The sequence below is a fragment of the Salvelinus fontinalis genome, chromosome 11 (genome assembly GCF_029448725.1).
Source record: "Salvelinus fontinalis isolate EN_2023a chromosome 11, ASM2944872v1, whole genome shotgun sequence".
Classification (NCBI taxonomy): domain Eukaryota; kingdom Metazoa; phylum Chordata; class Actinopteri; order Salmoniformes; family Salmonidae; genus Salvelinus; species Salvelinus fontinalis.
The window spans coordinates 45484653-45504975 of NC_074675.1; the positions used below are offsets into that span (position 1 = coordinate 45484653).

The 20323-nt window shown below is 43.3% G+C and overlaps 1 protein-coding gene across 4 annotated transcripts in view; it reads left to right on the top strand.

Annotated features, from left to right (window-relative positions):
• LOC129865831 (equilibrative nucleoside transporter 2-like) overlaps positions 1-18409 on the top strand; it is a 36500-nt gene extending 18091 nt beyond the window's left edge. Inside the window, exons 2-14 of one of the 4 annotated variants that reach the window (XM_055938856.1) lie at positions 1366-3055; positions 3372-3428; positions 4524-4605; positions 7659-7804; positions 8205-8344; positions 8569-8703; positions 11953-12050; positions 12259-12328; positions 14690-14868; positions 15028-15130; positions 15422-15507; positions 15757-15956; positions 16386-18409. In XM_055938856.1, coding sequence (XP_055794831.1) covers positions 3397-3428; positions 4524-4605; positions 7659-7804; positions 8205-8344; positions 8569-8703; positions 11953-12050; positions 12259-12328; positions 14690-14868; positions 15028-15130; positions 15422-15507; positions 15757-15956; positions 16386-16497 — 1383 coding nt within the window. In that variant the 5' untranslated portion in view covers positions 1366-3055; positions 3372-3396 and the 3' untranslated portion in view covers positions 16498-18409. The other 3 variants (XM_055938857.1, XM_055938855.1, XM_055938854.1) reach the window with 3 other exon arrangements.
• The last annotated feature ends 1914 nt before the right edge of the window (positions 18410-20323 follow it).

Sequence of the window (20323 nt, forward strand, 5' to 3'; positions counted from 1 at the left end):
ATGTAAGTTCTCAAGTTCAGGTCTGTCTACGTCGTTTGTTGTTTTGTAGTTTGTTTAAGAGTTTTACCGTCTTCGTCTGTCTGTAAATAAATTAATTATGTCTTCATTCAACGCTGCGTTTTGGTCCGACCCTTACTCCTCCTCCTCATCCGAGGAGGAGGCATTAGACAGCCGTTACATGTACTCCCTGTTCACTCATGACTGCGTGGCCATCTATGCCTCTAACTCAATCATCAAGTTTGCAGATGACACAACAGTAGTAGGCCTGATTACCAACAATGACGAGAGCCTACGGGGAGGAGGTGAGGGCCCTGGCGGAGTGGTGCCAGGAAAAGAACCTCTCCCGCAACGTCAACAAAACAAAGGAGCTGATTGTGGACTTCAGGAAACAGCAGAGTGAGCACGCCAATATCCACAGTGATGGGACTGCAGTGGAGAATGTGGAAAGTTCCTCGGCGTACACATCACTGACAATCTGAAATGGTCCACCCACACAGACAGTGTGGTGAAGAAGGCGTAACAGCGCCTCTTCAACCTCAGGAGGCTGAAGAAATTTGGCTTGGCACCTACATTTTTTACAGATGCACAATTGAGATCATCCTGTATCACGCCTGTTACGGAAACTGCACCGCCCGCAACCGCAGGGCTCTCCAGAGGGTGGTGCGGTCTGCACAATGCATCACCGGGGGCACACTGCCTACCCTACAGGACATCTACAGCACCCAATGCCACAAGAAGGCCAAAAAGATCATCAAGGACATCAACCATCTGAGCCACGTCCTGTTCACCCCGCTACCACCCAGAAGGTGAGGTTAGTACAGGTGCATCAAAGCTGGGACAGAGAGACTGAAAAACAGCTTCTATCTCAAGGCCATCAGACTGTTAAATAGCCATCACTACCCGGCTACCACCCGGTTACTCAAACCTGCACCTTAGAGGCTGGTGCCCCATGAACATAGACATGGAATCACTGGTCACTTTAATAATGGAACACTAATCACTTTAATAATGTTTACATACTGCTTTACTCATCTCATATGTATATACTGTATTCTAATCTACTGTATTTTAGTCAGTGCCACTCCGACATTGCTCGTCCTAATATTTATATATTTCTTAATTCCATTATTTTACTTTTAGATTTGTGTGTATTGTTATGAATAGTTAGATACTACTGCACTGTTGGAGCTAGGAACACAAGCATTTCGCAACACCTGCAATAACATCTGCAAAATATGTGCTTGTGACCAATAAAATTTGATTTGATTGTGAGCTTTGATTTCATTTTCACCCAAAACATTTTTGACAGTAGCCAATAACAAGGTCTGTGAACGTAGGAGTAATACTTGGCATTCTTTTTGACAGATTCCATCGAACTTCCCGAAGGCCTGTTGTCACATATTACTGGCCACCGTGAAACCTTCACCTACTGTACGGAAACCTTGCCTGTCTATGACCTTATGTGACTTGGCTTGACTTTACTGAAATGGCAACTAGCTTGAAAAACTGCTTGAAAAATTGTTGACAACTCAAAGGACAACTTCACTGAAATGACTCCTTCATGCCACAGAATCAGGTTGTTCTGTTCTGTTTATTCTCATAAGAAGCCTCGGGATATAGGATACTGAGGATACATCTCATGTTTCTTTCAGGAATTCTAACATTAGTCTAATAAACCTTTTTTCCGACTTATTCCTGGACTCTTATACTCTTCGCCTCTAGTCTGAGTCTAAGTCTCCAAGTTGCTGGTTTATCAGCAAAAAAAATTCTCTGAAATTCTTAAATTGCCACAGGGGCAGTGCTTGTGTACATGCTTTTCTTTTGATCTTTTGACTATCACCCCCTCTCTCTGGATGATGAGGTAGAGCAGGTCTCTCTCTCTCTGGGTGATGAGGTAGAGCAGGTCTCTCTCTCTCTGGGTGATGAGGTAGAGCAGGTCTCTCTCTGAGTGATGAGGTAGAGCAGGTCTCTCTGGATGATGAGGTAGAGCAGGTCTCTCTATGGGTGATGAGGTAGAGCAGGTCTCTCTCTGGGTGATGAGGTAGAGCAGGTCTTTCTCTGGGTGATTAGATCGAGCAGGTCTCTCTGGGTGAGCAGGTAAAGCAGGTCTCTGGGTGAGTAGGTGGAGCAGGTCTCTCTGGTTGATGAGGTAAAGCAGGTCTCTCTGGGTGAGGAGGTAGAGCAGGTCTCTGGGTGATGAGGTAAAGCAGGTCTCTCTGGGTGAGGAGGTAGAGCAGGTCTCTCTGGGTGAGGAGGTAGAGCAGGTCTCTCTGAGTGAGGAGGTAGAGCAGATCTCTCTCTGGGTGAGGAGGTAGAGCAGGTCTCTCGCTCACTCCTTCATAATGTAGCATTGTCCACGATTTACCCAGTTTTATCAGTTCTGCTTGACTGCTTCAAGCTTGTCGTCTAAGCTCTTAGAAAAAAGGGATCCAAAATGGGTATTCATTCGGCTGTCCACATAGGAGAACCCTTTTAGGTTCCACATAGAACCCTCTGTAGAAAGGGTTCTACATGGAACCCAAAATGGTTATACCTGGAACCAAAAAGGTTCTACAAAGGGTTCTCCTTTAAGGTTGTAGATTTTTTTTTAAAGGTGCTAAGAGATTATAGTTAGTAGTTAGATTATAATTACTTTGACCAGACAGATTCACAGCAAGGCCAAGCTATAGGCCTACCGCATGTCTATCACTATATCATTTATCATTGACTTTCAGGCATTTGTATGAATTTCAAAGGAAATGTATGAATAAACTATCTTAAAAACTACAGTTGGTTCTTTGTGAAAGCATGTCTCCTGGCAGAAATGTTTCTCTTGGTGAAATGACATGAAACAAAGCAATGAGTGTAGGGGTTGAATGCATAAATACTTTCCATGTTCTCACACACTCACATTCTGAATTGAAATATAACTCACCACTTTTCGCTCTGTTCCTGTTACATTTGTGTTAGTGGGTCGGAGTGCGGATCCTATGCATTTGTGTGCATTGACGACCAAGAATGTATACAAGGAGTGGGCTCTGAATTCTTGCTTAATCTACAGACAAAGGGAGTACAGGTATTTGGGCCTCGTCTTTGACTCCAATGCCAAGCGCTTTATAGACCGTACCTTTAAATAAATGGAGTGTGAAGTTGTGAACTGGCAGAGCGGGGGATATCTCAGCACAGCTAACAGTACAAGCTACAGTGGGTCTCGGACATACAGTACTGTAGTGTAGTGAGAATTGCGCCATCTCCTCCTTGCAGCAATGTGCTAGTATGTAGAACATGTCCTGTATTTGTATTATGCAAATAACGTGCTTAGAGCTGATTAGACAAATCTACTCTCTATCTTTTTTAGGTGTTGATCGTGTTCCCCACTCTTTTGCCCCTAGTTTCAACTGATCTCCCTAGCACAGGATGAAGGGTTGGACCGACGCTCCGCGCGATAGGTGAGTGTCTACCTTTTTACTGACTCGACAATCATGTTCATTTCGTTAATTTTAGTCGTTTGTTTGACCTGCATGATCGGAATATAGATCATGCTGCAGACTGCATTGAGAATACAAATATGTTTATAACTGTTAATTGATCGCATTGATCACATTGAATGTTGGACACAGCTTTGTAGAACCAAAACATACTCTGCTCAAAAAACGCGAACTCAAGAACGAATCGTTTGGGGGTCTGCAGTTCGCGAACGATGTTGTGCTGATCACTCTCACGGCAGTCAAGCAATGCAGTACGACAATAGTTGTTCACAATCTAGTCCGGTTTCGTCCACAGCTAGACCTACTGTCAAATGTAGTGTAACGACCCTGGGTTTATACGCGCGGAAATCGACTCTGCTGCACGAGCATGCTTTTGCGGCACAGTCGATAGCGCGCCGGACCTCGGGCTAGAAGGTCGAGGGTTCGAGACCTGCTCCCTGCTGTTTCATTACAGTATCAATAAATCATGTTATTTGTTTGCCAAGCAATCAACATCTCTACATTGTTTAAACCAGACGTTTACAAGTCTCGGTCACAAATGACAGCTCCAATAAGCCCCTTATGGTGAACGAAATGTGAACGAGAGGCTTGTAGAAACAATTACTCTTTCAAGTTTTCAGTTCATCGTTCGCCGGTAGGGGGTCCTGTGGGCTCTTGACATTACTGACTCGAATTAACGAAATTAGTCGAGAGATTTCTTCTGTTGATTTAACGAGTCGAAAAGAGCCAAACTCCCCATCACTACTGCCCATGGTGCCTCTTGCTCTCACTCTGAACCCCAGTCGTATTTGGGGTGGGGGATTACAATGCGTGGCATGCCTCTAAGCAAAGCTATGGTACTGAAAAGTGACTTTGTACTGTTTTCAATCAATGAATGTAGTGAATAGATCAAATTTCCAATGTACTTTTATAAAATCTGCTAATGATCTTTGGCTGGTAGCACTTTATTTCACGGTACATAAATTACTTTCTATTTATTAAGAAATTACATGGTAAATACACATCAATAACCTATGAATTACTTGCTTGTTTCTAATATTTCCCTCCCTAACCCAGGGGCTGGTTGGTGGGGATTATCTTCTTCATCCTGGGCCTCGGGACGCTACTACCATGGAACTTCTTCATGACCGCCTCCATGGTAAACCTAACATGCGTCTATAACCACAGGTCCAGGATCAGATAGTTATTTAGTCCCTTAAAGGCTACAGTTAGGATATAGGGTAAGTCTGATCCTAGATCTGTGGTTTTGGGCAACTTTAGACAGATCTAGGATCAGATCTACTCTGGCTCAGGTTCAACACTGTATGTATGATAAATACACACAAATCAAATCAAGTTTATTTTATATAGCCCTTCGTACATCAGCTAATATCTCGAAGTGCTGTACAGAAACCCAGCCTAAAACCCCACACTTGTTGAACCTTACCCAAAGTAGAACACTGGCTTCTTAGGGAATTCACTTGAAAAGTAAGTTGTTTTTGAAAATCAGGCGGAACTGTTATTTTATTTTACCCTTTTCTTTTACCAGGTAAGTTGACTGAGAACACATTCTCATTTACAGCAATGACCTGGGGAATAGTTACAGGGCAGAGGAGGAATGAGCCAATTGGAAGCTGGGGATGGTTAGGTGGCCATGATGGGCACATTGAGAATTTAGCCAGGACACCGGGGTTAACACCCCTACTCATCCGAAAGAGGGCACCGTACACAGGGCAATGTCCCCAATCACTGCCCTGGGGCATTGGGATATATACAGTGCATTCGGAAAGTATCCAGACCCTTTGACTTTTTCCACATTTTGTTATGTTACAGCCTTATTCTAAAATGGATTACATTGTCCTCCCCATCAATCTACACACAATACACAATACAATACTCCTCCACTCAATTGAAAGCAAAAATTAGTTTTTTAAATTTATTTTTCAATAAAAAAAAAATAAAAACCTGAAATATCACATTTACATAAGTATTCAGACCCTTTACTCAGTACTTTGTTGAAGCACCTTTGGCAGCGATTACAGCCTCGAGTTTTCTTGGGTATGACGCTACAAGCTTGGCACACCTGTATTTGGGGAGTTTCTCCCATTCTTCCCTGCAGATCCTCTCAAGCTCTGTCAGGTTGAATGAGGAGTGTCGCTGCACAGCTATTTTCAGGTCTCTCCAGAGATGTTCGATCAGGTTCAAGTCCGGGCTCTCGCTGGGCCACTCAAGGACATTCAGAGACTCGTCCCTCGATACTGACTAGTCTCCCAGTCCATCCCGCTGAAAAACATCCCCACAGCATGATGCTGCTACCACCATGCTTCACCATAGGGATGGTGCCAGGTTTCCTCCAAACGTGACTCTTGGCTTTCAGGCCAAAACGTTCAAGCTTGGTTTCATCAGACCAGAGAATCTTGTTTCTCATGGTCAGAGTCCTTTAGGTGCCTTTTGGCAAACTCCAAGCAGCTGTCTTGTGCCTTTTACTGAGGAGTGGTTTCTGTCTGGCCACTCTACCATAAAGGCCTGATTGGTTGAATGATGCAGAGATGGTTGTCCTTCTGGAAGGTTCTCCCATCTCCACAGAGGAACTCTGGAGCTCTGTCAGAGTGACCATCGTTGTCTTGGTCACCACCCTGACCAAGACCCTTCTCCCCCAATTGCTGTTTGGCTGGGCGGCCAGCTCTAGGAAGAGTCTTGGTGATTCCAAACTTCTTCCATTTAAGAATGCTGGAGGCCGCTGTGTTCTTGGGGACATTCAATGCTGCAGAAATGTTGATACCCTTCCCCAGATCGGTGCCTCGACACAATCCTGTCTCGGGGCTCTACAGACAATTCCTTCGACCTCATGGCTTGGTTTTTGCTCTAACATGCACTATCAAGCATCTGGTCTCCCATCCAGTACCAACCCTGCTTAGCTTCAGAGGCAAGCCAGCAGTGGGATGCAGGGTAGTATGCAGTTAGCCCTAAGAGTCAGATGCTGTTTGTATGTGTGTGTGCACAACTGTATGTGTGGCAGGTAGCCTAATGGTTAAGAGCATTGTTCCAGTAGCCAAAAGGTTGCTGGTTCAAATCCCCAAGCCCACTAGCTTAAATATCTGTTGATGTGCACTTGAGCAAGGTACTTAACCTTAATTGCTCCTGTAAGTCGCTCTGGATAAGAGAGTCTGCTAAATGACTAAAATGTAAATGCGTATTGTTTAAAGAGGATTTGCTGAGTAGTTGGTGTCAGACGTTTTGTCTAAGAGGGATTTAGTGTGACTGGCAGAGTTGGGTAGATTACTTTTTAAACATATCTGTTAGTTACTAGTTACCTGTCCAAAATTGCAATCAGTAACGTAACTGTTAGATTCCCCAAACTCAGTAACATAGACTGATTACTTTCAGTTACTTTTGGATTACTTTTCCTTTAAGAGACATTAGAAGAAGACAAACAGGATCCATCAAATGCATTGGGTGTGTCATCACAGTGGTCTCTGACTTGTGGTCAGACATGTTCAGGTTGGAACAAACTTAAACTTGCGTCTTTTTTTCAATGCTGAATTGAATGTAAGAAACCAGAAAGGTATCATAATGTATTTTTTACTCAAACATCCTTGCTGAATTTAAAAAGTAATCCAATAAGTAATCATCTAGTTTTTCAAAAGTATCTGTAATCTGATTACAGTATTTTTGCTGGTAACTTAACTGATTTGTTAGTTTTTTTGTCGTAATCAGTTACTTCCCAACCCTGGTGACTGGCCCCCTGGTGTTTTGTAGTCTTGCGTCACTAAGTACCGGTATGTTGAAGTTAACCGCTCGTCGTGTGGTTAGAAGCCATGAATTTTCCACGCCGCTGTGTTGTCAACCATGTGACCAGGTTGTGTGTGTACAGCCTCTTAGAACTAGCTCTCTGAATATTAAAATGTCAAATCCCACAACTCATCCCCTAGGGTAAGCTGTGATTCTTGGTATACCCTACACGTTTGTAGAACTACTTAAATAATATGCCTATTTGTATAGGAATGAGTGACTTGTGACAAACAACATCGTATTGAACGTTGATGTAAACTTAACTGTGTCATCTCGTGAGTCCTGTGCTGCTCTGTTGGTAAAGCAAACGCCAGGATCGTGGGTTGGAGTCCTGCTGGGGCCCACCCATACTAACGTTTTGATAAAAGCGCCTGAAAAATGGCATATATTATTATTTCTCTCTTTCTCTTCTGTCATTAGTATTTCAACAGCCGCCTTAACAAGACTGAATGGAGCAATGGCACGATGGTCTCCCACAAAGAGTACTACTTCAACAACTGGATGACTCTGCTGTCCCAGCTCCCCCTGCTGCTCTGCACTCTGCTCAACTCCTTCTTCTATCAGCGGTGAGACAGCATTTCTTCTCTCAGGTTTATAAGTCATCCAAATGCCCTTCCAAGAAACACCCTCCAACTGCACACTTAGCTGATGAGCTTGTGTGTGTGTGTGTGTGTGTGTGTGTGTGTGTGTGTGTGTGTGTGTGTGTGTGTGTGTGTGTGTGTGTGTGTGTGTGTGTGTGTGTGTGTGTGTGTGTGTGTGTGTGTGTGTGAACAACCCTTTTGAATTGGCCAATTTATCAAACTGCAAATAGGTGAAAAAGAAAAGTCTATACAGTGGATTTTAGAGGGGCTTTACTCAATAGATTAAAAATATGTCACACACTGTCTGGGTAGTGTAATTTACTACGCTCTAACCCAGTGAGATTGAGAACTGACGTTTTGTGTGTGTGTGTGTGTTTGTGCGTAGGATATCGGAGATGGTGAGGATAGCGGGCAGCCTGGTCTTCATCTTCATCCTCTTCATCCTCACTGCCATCCTGGTCAAGATCCCCATGGAGGAGGACCGCTTCTTCTCTGTTACCATGGCTACCATCTGGTTCATCAACTGTGAGTAGGACATAATTGTGTGTGTGTGTGTGTGTTTGGGGGGGGGGGGGGGGGGGGGTCATTGTGTGTGTGACTGGGTATTGTGTGGGTGGGTGCTGGGGAATCATGTTGTGTGTGTGGGGGTGGAATTGTGTGTGTTTGAGTAAGTGTTTGTGTTTGACTGGGTATTGTGTGTGTGAGCACGCTATATCATTAACCCTGTGTCTCTCTCTCTCGCCTTGTAGCGTTTGGAGCGGTGCTACAGGGCAGTCTGTTTGGCCTGGTGGGCCTCCTTCCTCAGAAGTACAGTGCTGTGTTCATGAGTGGCCAGGGGCTGGCCGGCACCTTCGCTGCTATTGCCATGCTGGTCTCCATAGCCAGTGAGTCACACACACAAACAAATATCTAAAACCCACAAATATACAAATAACTACTTGTAAATAAACATGCAAAACTCACGTCAGAGATGCTCAGTGGCAAATCATTCAACTGAGGCAAATGTGGAGTCTTATGCCACACTACAACGTCGAACATCTCATTCCAAAATCATGGTCATTAATATGGAGTTGGTCCCCCCTTTGCTGCTATAACAGCTTCCACTCTTCTGGGAAGGCTTTCCACTAGATGTTGGAACATTGCTGCGGGGACTTGCTTCTATTCAGTCACAAAAGCATTAGTGAGGTCGGGCACTGATGTTGGGCGATTAGGCCTGGCTCGCAGTCGGCGTTCCAATTCATCCCAAAGGTGTTCGATGGGGTTGAGAGCTCTGTACAGGCCAGTCAAGTTCTTCCACACCGATCTCAACAAACCATTTCTTTATGGACCTTACTTTTTGCACGGGGGAATTGTCATGCTGAAACAAGGAAAGGGCTGTCCCCAAACTGTTGCTACAAAGTTGGATGCACAGAATCATCTAGAATGTCATTTTATGCTGTAGCGTTAATATTTCCTTTCGGTGGAACTAAGGGGCATAGCCTGACCCATGAAAAACAGCCCCAGACCATTATTCCCTCTCCACTAAACTTTACAGTTGGATCTATGCATTCGGGCAGGTAGCGTTCTCCTGGTATCCGCCAAACCCATATTTGTCCGTCAGACTGCCTGATGGTGAAGCGTGATTCATCACTCCAGAGAATGCGTTTCCACTGCTCCAGAGTGCAATGGCGGCGAGCTTTACACCACTCCAGCCGATGCTTGGCATTGCGCATGGTGATCTTAGGCTCGTGTGCGACTGCTCGGCCATGGAAACCCATTTCATGAAGCTCCCGATTAACAGTTTTTGTGCTGACGTTGCTTCCTGAGGCAGTTTAGAACTCAGTATCGAGTGTTGCAACCGAGGACTGAAGATTCTTACGAGCTACGCACTTCAGCTCTCGGCGGTCCCGTTCTGTGAGCTTGTGTGGCCTACCACTTCACAGCTGAGCTGTTGTTTCTCCTAGAAGTTCCCACTTCACAATAACAGCACTTACAGTTGACCGGGGTAGCTCTAGCAGGGCAGAAATTTGAAGATCAGTTGGAAAGGTGGCATCCTATGACGGTGCCATGTTGAAAGTCACTGAACTCTTCAGTAAGGCCATTCTACTGCCAATGTTTGTCTATAGAGATTGCATGGCTGTGTGCTCAATGTTATACACCTGTCAGCAACAGGTGTGGCTGAAATAGCCAAATCCACTAATTTGAAGGGGTGTCCACATACTTTTGTACAGTCGTGGCCAAAAGTTTTGAGAATGACACAAATATTAATTTCCACAAAGTTTGCTGCTTCAGTGTCTTTAGATATTTTTGTCAGATGTTACTATAGAATACTGAATTATATTTACAAGCATTTCATAAGTGTCAAAGGCTTTTATTGACAATTACATGAAGTTGATGCAAGAGTCAATATTTGCAGTGTTGATTCTTCTTTTTCAAGACCTCTGCAATCCGCCCTGGCATGCTGTCAATTAACTTCTAGGCCACAACCTGACTGATGGCAGCCCATTCTTGCATAATCAATGCTTGGAGTTTGTCAGAATTTGTGGGGTTTTGTTTGTCCACCCGCCTCTTGAGGATTGACCACAAGTTATCAATGGGATTAAGGTCCTGGGAGTTTCCTGGCCATGGACCCAAAATATCAATGTTTTGTTCCCCGAGCCACTTAGTTATCACTTTTGCCTTATGGCAAGGTGCTCAATCATGCTGGAAAATGCATTGTTTGTCACCAAACTGTTCTTGGATGGTTGGGAGAAGTTGCTCTCGGAGGATGTGTTGGTACCATTCTTTATTCATGGCTGTGTTCTTAGGCAAAATTGTGAGTGAGCCCACTCCCTTGGCTGAGAAGCAACCCCACACATGAATGGTCTCAGGATGCGTTATTGTTGGCATGACACAGGACTGATGGTAGCACTCACCTTGTCTTCTTCGGATAAGCTTTTTTCCAGATGCCCCAAACAATTGGAAAGGGGATTCAGAGAAAATGACTTTATCCCAGTCCTCAGCAGTCCAATCCCTGTACCTTTTGCAGAATATCAGTCTGCCCCTGATGTTTTTCCTGGAGAGAAGTGGCTTCTTTGCTGCCCTTCTTGACACCAGGCCATCCTCCAAAAGTCTTCGCCTCACTGTGCATGCAGATGCACTCACACCTGCCTCCTACCATTCCTGAGCAAACTCTGTACTGGTGGTTCCCCGATCCCGCAGCTGAATCAACTTTAGGAGACGGTCCTGGCGCTTGCTGGACTTTCTTGGGCACCCTGAAGCCTTCTTCACAACAATTGAACCGCTTTCCTTGAAGTTCTTCATGATCCGATAAATGGTTGATTTAGGTGCGATCTTACTGGCAGCAATATCCTTGCCTGTGAAGCCCTTTTTGTGCAAAGCAATGATGATGGCACGTGTTTCTTTGAAGATAACCATGGTTGACAGAGGAAGAACAATGATTCCAAGCACCACCCTCCTTTTGAAGATTCCAGTCTGTTATTCGAACTCAATCAGCATGACAGAGTGATCTCCAGCCTTGTCCTCGTCAACACTCATACCTGTGTTAACGAGAGAATCACTGACATGATGTCAGCTGGTCCTTTTGTGGCAGGGCTGAAATGCAGTGGAAATGTTTTTGGGGATTCAGTTCATTTGCATGCCAAAGAGGGACTTTGCAATGAATTGCAATTCATCTGATCACTCTTCATAACATTCTGGAGTATATGCAAATTTCCATCATACAAACTGAGGCAGCAGACTTTGTGAAACTTAATTTTTGTGTCATTCTCAAAACTTTTGCCCACGATTTTATATAAAGTGTAGGTGTGTATATTTGCTTTATATAGATGTATATTTGAACATTATCAATGATTGAATGTATGAAACAGAGTGCCCATCTTTCCAACCAATTGAGGATCACAGTGGAAATAGTCTCTAGACCTTTTTCTGTATATATCTGTACATCTTCAAATTATGCTATATGTATCTTTTGCCTGGTGTAACATTTTATGTATTTTGAGTTATCAAATAAAAAAATCTATAGACAAATGAATATGATGTGGCCTTTGCAACTCCACTTGTAAGTAGTTCTCTGACCTCTCCTTTCTCTTTCGTGTGTGTGTGTGTTTGTGTGTGTGTGTGTGTGTGTGTGCGTGCGTGCGTGTGTGAGACAGGTGATACGGACTCTGAGACGGCTGCGTTGGGTTACTTCATCACGCCGTGTGTAGGAACCCTGATCACTTTGCTTAGCTACCTCCTACTGCCTCGCCTGGTGAGTTGCTCAGCTTTACAGGACTAGAATGTAATAGAAGACCTGATAGATACCACAGGTTGGGCCTCAGAACAGACCCTGTATCCCCCCGGGCCTGTAGCTGACCATACTGCAGTATGGCATGACTTTGTTTTATCTGAGGAATCTGTGTTCAAGTTCAGGGAATGTTCAGTCTGTCTCATTTGGCCTCTGCTCCGGTCTCATCCAGGAGTTTGCCCAGTTTTACTTGGACAAGAGCAGGAGTTATGAGGTGAAGACCGCAGATGAGCTGCTGAAAGGTGAGGCTGCTGAACGATGTGAGAGACACCCATTCATAGTGAAAGATGTGGGTTATTTTGTGCTCATATATCTCACCAATGAACATCCACTGCAGTGCAGATTGTCACTGCTAGTACTCTCCTTTACACTCGGGGGTTGTATGCAAAGTTCCCTTTAATTGGTTTCGGCACTGAGCAATTATTTTTGGTCTGTTGAGCGCAAACTTGAACTTTGTGAAAATTCTGTGCAAATTCCAGTGCGCGTTTACTGTGAACACTGAGGCTGTACCCGCTTTAAGTTACAGTTTTAACAGTGGCCAAGTAGGCTACTGTGGCTGTTTGATCATAATGTAGGCATACCGGAGTGGCTTACCATAAGAAACAATGGAGAAAATGCATCCCATAACATTTTAACATGGAAATAGCTGTTCTATCATTCAGCTTACTGTAGCAGCCAATGTCTGGTGTTTAATGTAGGCCTACATTCCATGAGACTTGTGAAAAAAACATGCAGGGCTTGGCATTAACCTGTTTATCCACTGGTCTTTCAGACATGGAGGTGACTGGAAATGTTGTTGTGTTGTTTGATGCAAGAAACCACTTCACAAAATATAATACATTATTATTCCTATATCATTATTACAGAGAATCAGACAAATTATGCTACCCTCTGCATATTGGCTACTTATTCAAGCCTGTCTCAAAATACAACACTTCCCCTTTAAGACAAAAAAAGCTCTTTACTTGACTCGCTTTTCAAAGTTTTGTGCTCTTGTAGGAAGCCTTAACTCTCCTATTGCTGACTATACATCATCTATAACTGGGCTAATAACTCACTAACTAACAAAGGATATTAACAAAATGTACACACATGTCTTCATGCAGCTCACGCTTTGATCTCAAAATAAGCGCATCTACTCTCGACCGCTCATGCTGTCCAGTTCAAAGTGAATGGTACAGATCCATATATGGCAATGGTCTATTTGCATATAGGCCTACTGCAGCTCTGATTGGTTATAACGCGCAGGTCTGTGTAGAGTACAGGCTGAGTTGTGCGTGTCAATGCAATAGAATCCTACACCGATGCGTTCTCCCTACAACAAAATCTCTTTCATGCTAAGTCTTGCATAGATTCATTCATTTCGGGATGTTGCATTGAAAGTGGCTAATATGGTGTTGATTCGATCACCATTGCCACAGTAAAGGGAAACGTTGATAGTGTTAACTAACAGGGAAAACTCTAGAAGGTTGAGTGTAGTTAAATCTCGAGCTTCTCTCCATGGGCTGATATTTCTTCTGCTTTCTTCTGTACGGCAGTCCCGGTGGAACTGAGCGGCAGTCCCGGTGGAACTGAGCGGCAGTCCCGGTGGAACTGAGCGGCAGTCCCGGGGGAGCTGTGCGGCAGTCTCGGGCTTAGGAACATTGGTTGTACATATCCAAACATCTCAGAGTAGGAGTGCTGAACTAGGATCAGGTCTCCCCCCGTCCATGTAATCGTCTTCATTGTGATCTAAAAGGCAAAGGCGATCCCAAATCAGAACTCCTACTCTAAGAAGCAAGATGCATACAGGCCATAGTCTGAATGGAACTGATTCAACAGATCATTATCCCATTAGCCCAGTTTATTCACATTTATCCAATTAGTGCAGCAACCTCTCCCAGACAAAGAGATGCCCTGTGGGACATTTCCAGATCAGACACTATTAAACCACCCCATCACTCTCCTGTTAACGTCAATAGATGTTTCCATGGAAATTAACAAAGGTCTAGGAAAGCCAGGGCTGCTCAATATCGGTCCTGGAGGAATCAGGGACTTCTAATCAGGGACTTCTAACCAGGGACTTCTAATCAGGGACTTCTAATCAGGGACTTCTAATCAGAGACTTCTAATCAGGGACTTCTAATCAGGGACTTCTAATCAGGGACTTCTAATCAGAGACTTCTAATCAGAGACTTCTAATCAGAGACTTCTAATCAGGGACTTCTAATCAGGGACTTCTAATCAGGGACTTCTAATCAGGGACTTCTAATCAGGGACTTCTAATCAGGGACTTCTAATCAGAGACTTCTAATCAGAGACTTCTAATCAGGGACTTCTAATCAGGGACTTCTAATCAGGGACTTCTAATCAGGGACTACGGTAATTCAGCTATAGCTTGGTCCAGTTTTTCCTGATGAGGTCATGGGGTGAGGAAAAACTCCTGGCCCTATTCTTAACAGATAATGTAGTCGTCTGGTGGGCTCCAGAAACTAGTGTACGTCCCTCCCTCCCTTTATAATGACATCTGCCATCACTCCCACACACATTTACCTCTGCCTGTTGATTGGTCAGTGTTAGGTCAAGTCGACCTATTTTCCCTGAAATCTTTCTCTTTCCTCCAGTGCCAGAGAGTGGCACGGCGGTGAACGGCAAGCTGTATGGCTCATTGGCCAATGGAGGTGCCAGTGGCAAGGAGGTGGAGGAAGAGGGGGCTGGGGTCAGTCCCAAGCAGGCCTTCTTAACCCTGGAGCAGGCTGAGGTCAGGGATAGGAAGTCCACTGTCATGGAGGTGTTTAAAAAGGTATACATATATGGCTGTGGTGTATAGTTGAGGTCCAATTCCCTACCCTTTTCTGAAGTGTGCACTTGTTCACTCCCCAACATGCATTTAAAAGCACCAGAGTAGTTTAAGCATGGGAGAGTTTCCACTATATTTCTTACCTTGACCCTCTCTCTCCAGATATGGGTGATGGCTTTCTGTGTGGTTTTTGTCTTCACCGTCACTCTCGCTGTGTTCCCTGCCATCACTGTGGATGTCAAGACCATATATCCTGGGAAATGGGGTATGTATACACTTTTAGAAAAATCGGTTTCAAAAGGGTTCTTCGGCTGTCTCCATAAGAGAACCCTTTCTCGTTCCAGGTAGAGCCCTTTTGGTTCCAGGTAGAACCATTTTATACCTGTAACCAAAAAGGGTTATTTTAAAAAGTTATCCTACGGGAACATCCGAATAGCCCTTTTAGGTTCTAGATAGCACCTTTTTTTCTAAGAGTGTAGATATGTATACTGTATGTTTAATATGCATGAGATGTAAAACTCAGATGAAGCACCTCTCTCCCTCTTCCTCCCATCAGAACCTTATTTCATCTCTGTGTGCTGCTTCCTCATTTTCAACGTGTGTGATTGGATCGGCAGAACCGTCACCACCCTGGTCCAGTGGGTAGGTGTCTGATCTCATTTCATCTCTGTGGATTAATGTCATTTTATTACACATTTGATAGGATCACAATGGATTTGATTTATGTAACAACTTTCGAGGTTTCTCAGTGTTTTATAATCCTTCACTTTCTTTCCCAGCACGAAAGTTTTTAGTTATTAGTATTACATTTAGTTATTATCATAAAATTATTTTATTGTGCCTATCCAACCTTGTATATCAGTAACATTTCTCTCTGTATGTGGACCGCAGCCCCCCAAGGAGAGTCGTCTGTTCCCGGGGCTGGTCGTCTCCAGGGTGGTGTTTGTTCCTCTGCTGATGTTCTGTAACGTCCAGAGCCGTTCCTACTTCCCCGTCCTCTTCTCCCACGACGCTGCCTTCGCTTTCATCATGATGCTGTTCTCCCTCTCCAACGGCTACTGCGTCTGCCTCTCCATGTCCTACGCCCCACAGTGAGTAGAAGTAACACACACGCGCACCATACGTGACAGTCCGCTGTCATAACATTATGCCAGTTATTCACGTATTGACTAATCCAATCTACTTGTCATGGTTTGTCACTCTTGTTTAGTCACCTTTGACTTAACAAGTTCTTGGCACCACTTCTCTCCCACACACAATCTGGAATTCTCTTTCACTCACCTGACATACTCTTTCTCTTACCCGACCATGCCAACTTCCTTGTTGCCACTGTAACACCACACCAAAAGCTACTCTATATTTGGGGTGTATTCAATAGGAACCAAACGGGCAGAAACCGGAAGAGGCCTACCCGAATTTGTCCAATAAGAAATGCTTGTTTTTTTATTTTTCCATTACAAATAATTTTGCTACAGTGTGCTTATGAATACACGCCTGTCTCTCTCTCCTTCTCCTCCGAGGTTGGTGGCTCCTAAAGATGCAGAGACAGCCGGGGCCCTGATGACTTTCTTCCTGGCCCTGGGCCTCTCCATCGGGGCCGCCCTGTCCTTCCTGCTGCGACTACTGGTCTAGACACACACACACACACACCAGAGGACCACCACCATCAGTCACCGCCATCCGTTGTCAAGTGACAACAGCCACCTCCATCCGTAAAGTGACGGGACACGCCATGACATCATCCACTTCCATCGTCATACTTAGAAGGACCCAGGCTGGGAATAGAGCTGCCTGCATCAAAATTATATTAGTACTGACCACAATAGATATTATACCAGGGATTGAATATCATCTCACCAGCTGCCTGACATGCACAACACGTATTGAAATAATTGAGATACGAAGGGTATGACGCTACATTAATGCTAGATAGCTACTATACAACTGATTTACAGTGGTTAGTAGTAAAAGTCTCTGGTTGCCTGACATCGGACAACAATGAATGGACACAGTCGGTGCCAAACAGTTTTAAACTTGGGCCGTCATTTTTGAGTTGGACCATTTTAAGGAGTTTTTTTTGTATAATGTGTGTTTTCTTGTTGTTTTCTTAAGGCACTAACCTTAGTCAAGAACTGTAGCTAGAGGAGTTTATGGAGAACTAATGGATTGTTCCACAAAGTAGATCATGTTCTCATGGAAGTCTTATTTTCATAACGACATCAGATTAAATCAGGATTACTAGCTCTGATGAGTAAGTACTTATATTTTTGATTTATTTTGGATATCATGACGATATGAAATAGTACATTATTTTTGCACGGAATAACCAATGAAATTATTTCCCTTAGTTTGCGTTTGGTTACAGATAGGTTTCTTCATTATGTTATTTGCACATCAGTACAAAGGCACTACTTTACACAGACAACATGGACATTGGTACACTCACTCACTCACACTCATGTCAGCACACTCATGTCATTCTAGCCCATTGGAGTGGAGAGGACCACTTGGGGTGTGTTCAATAGAGTGAAATGTAGTTCATAGAAAATACTCTATTCGCTTCCTGTTTATGTCAGGATAGTGGCCCAGTAGGACTGGTTTTAGAAACAGGATATGATGCAGTGTAATGATAGGAACAGAAGGCAGGCAGGTTATGGGAACCAGACCACATTCCACTCCTCCTCCTTCCCACTGTTCTCCTGAGGGTAGCGTTCAGTCTGACCATAACAGGGTTTCCCAAATTCGGTCCTTGGGGCCCCAAGGGGTGCACGTTTTGGTTTTTGTCCCAGCACTACACAGCTGATTCAAATAATCAACTAATCATCAAGCTTTTGATAATACGAATCAGCTGTGTAGTGTTAGGGCAAAAACCAAAACGTGCACACGTTGGGGTCCCGAGGTTCGATTTTGGGAAACACTGCCCTTCTGTGCAGCTAACCTACCTATTAACCTGTTGCTGTCTAGTCACTTTGTTTGAACAGAGCTTTGACTTTAGGTATAATGTACAAAGGTGTGCTGTGACAGATTTGTCAAAACAAAAGGGATATACTCCCTGCTTGTTGTAAACTGGGTGTTGGTCTCTAGCTTTTGGCTTTCCGTCATAACAAATGTTTCACTTTTTGTCACCATGAAAAAGTGGCAGCTATTCTGTTTCGATTATGTAAATTCATTGGATTTAAGTAACAGCACTTGTTTTTGTTTCGCTGTTGGTCATTTACTAGACTAAACTATAGTCTTTTGAACACAGATAAAGAACAAGAATAGCTTCTAGCTGCCCCTGGTTGACGAGCCAGCTAAGGGTAAGGTGTCTGTATCTGCCAATATTTGAGTTCATATTACACAGACAGTGGGAGTAAAACACATGACAGTAAGACATTTTTAAATACATTACCATAACACTAAATCACAATTCCATAATTCTCTGCCAATTTTCATTCCATGATTGTGTCATGGCCACGATGACTTAATGGAGTCAGATTATACATTATACAGATTATACATTTAACGGTGTGCCATTAAACATTAATCGACAACCATTTCTTAAGCTGTGCATTAAGTCAAGTTATAGATTTATTTGTCTAGAAACTATTTTTTTCCCATTCCGTTTCCATTCCAGATATGAACACATTGATTAGAACCTTACCAACTCTTGTATGAACTTTGTGTTTGCTCTATTTTGGTTTCTAGACTTTCCTTCATTCCTCTACTATAAGAATCCGTTGTTTTAAAATCCTTTTTATGTTTCCCTCTCATGAAATCTTTGTTTTTGATTTGATTGCTCAACGTTAAAGAGTGTTTTCTGAATGGAGTGAGAATTAACTCATACTGTATGTAGAAGACAAACAAGGTACCTACCTGTACATGGTGTTGTTGAGGTTGAAACAACCGTTTGGTTTCAGAAGGGCTGATGAGGGGAATGGCCATGTTCAAATACTCTACAGATGTACCCTTCCTTACTTTAGGAAATCACTGGCCTATCACAATTGCAGAGGTGTTAGCAAGGACCAATGCACAGCTTTCATCAATTCTGTCATGTTAGATCAGTGATCGAGGTAGGAAGGAAGCGTTTTTGAACAATACCCGTCTATCTGAACCTGTGGTGTAGTGGTGACTGGGGAAGTGGGTATTCTCATTTTGCCCCCAAAAATTCAAACGGCCCGCCCAGGGAAGGAATGGCGCCCTGTGTGAAAAATGCAATGAGAAATAGTCATACAAACCACGTTTCCATCCAGTTTCATACCATATAAAAATCACGACAGCTATGATGAAAACGGGTAGTTTTATTTTATTTTAACGGGTAGTACAATTTTATAAATACCGACATATCATTTGTTAATTCGCACATGGGATCTTTTTGTGTCAGTAAAATTAATTATGCGAGAACTGGTGGTGGAAACGCCTTTATGCGCAAATATAGATATAATAAACATAATGATTCACGCGATGATATAGTTTGTGGTCCTCCCGCTACGACTCTGGAAACCATGCAGTTTATTAGGCTACAGATTAAATAAATTATGAACTTTACAGGGTAGTGAAAGTGCATGGTAATCTTGATGTTCCTTTTAAATAAATATTGATGGTCTGATTCTGGTGACATGGTGATCGATGCATGACTGATTTAGCCATATCGCATCACTAGTCTACCCGCACCGTATCTACCAGCTGTTGGCCACGTGTCAACACCAGAGTAGGTACAGTTGCTATTTAACAGTTTTTGTGACAAAACTATCGATAGAGTTGAAAATGCGATGTAAACACATTGAACATTAGATTTTTAACACTTAATCACGCACTGACTTTTAACCTCAACAAATCCATTTGATGGAAACGCCACTGGTGGGAAAATGCGTATATTTTCTTTATGCATATTTAAAATATTCGCATGAAAATATGTCGCCAACTGGATGAAAAACTAGTTATACTCTCTGAATGACCTAAAATGATCAATCCCATCCTGGTCTTTCGCATTCAGGTCAACCCAAGCTGTACTGTGCAAGTAGGCTAATAGTAGGCCTACTATTGAAACAGATACAAGAGTCTAACTAAGAAAATAAGAAACTAAGAAAATCACAAGTTTAAGTTTTTTTTAAAGGAATCTGAAACTTTAATAAAAGAAACAACCAAATTGGATGCTCTAAATCCATAACAATGCTTAAACCACATCACCAGACCACTTTTGAGGTCTGGGAAAAATCGAAGAAATATAGATTTTTGTGTAGTTTTAGAAAGGTGTTTTCCCCCAAATTGCATTTTGGAACATTGCTGTGCCTGAAACGTGAATAAATAATAGTTCAACATTTAAAGATTAACATACTGATCGGTTTCATCAGCCATACATGCTGACCAGACCGGACACGTTGCAAAATAAATTTAGACATCCATGTTATTCAATTATTGCACCCACACTGCTCACGCGGGCCAACGAGTGTCTGCGACGCCAAGGGCTAAAATAGAA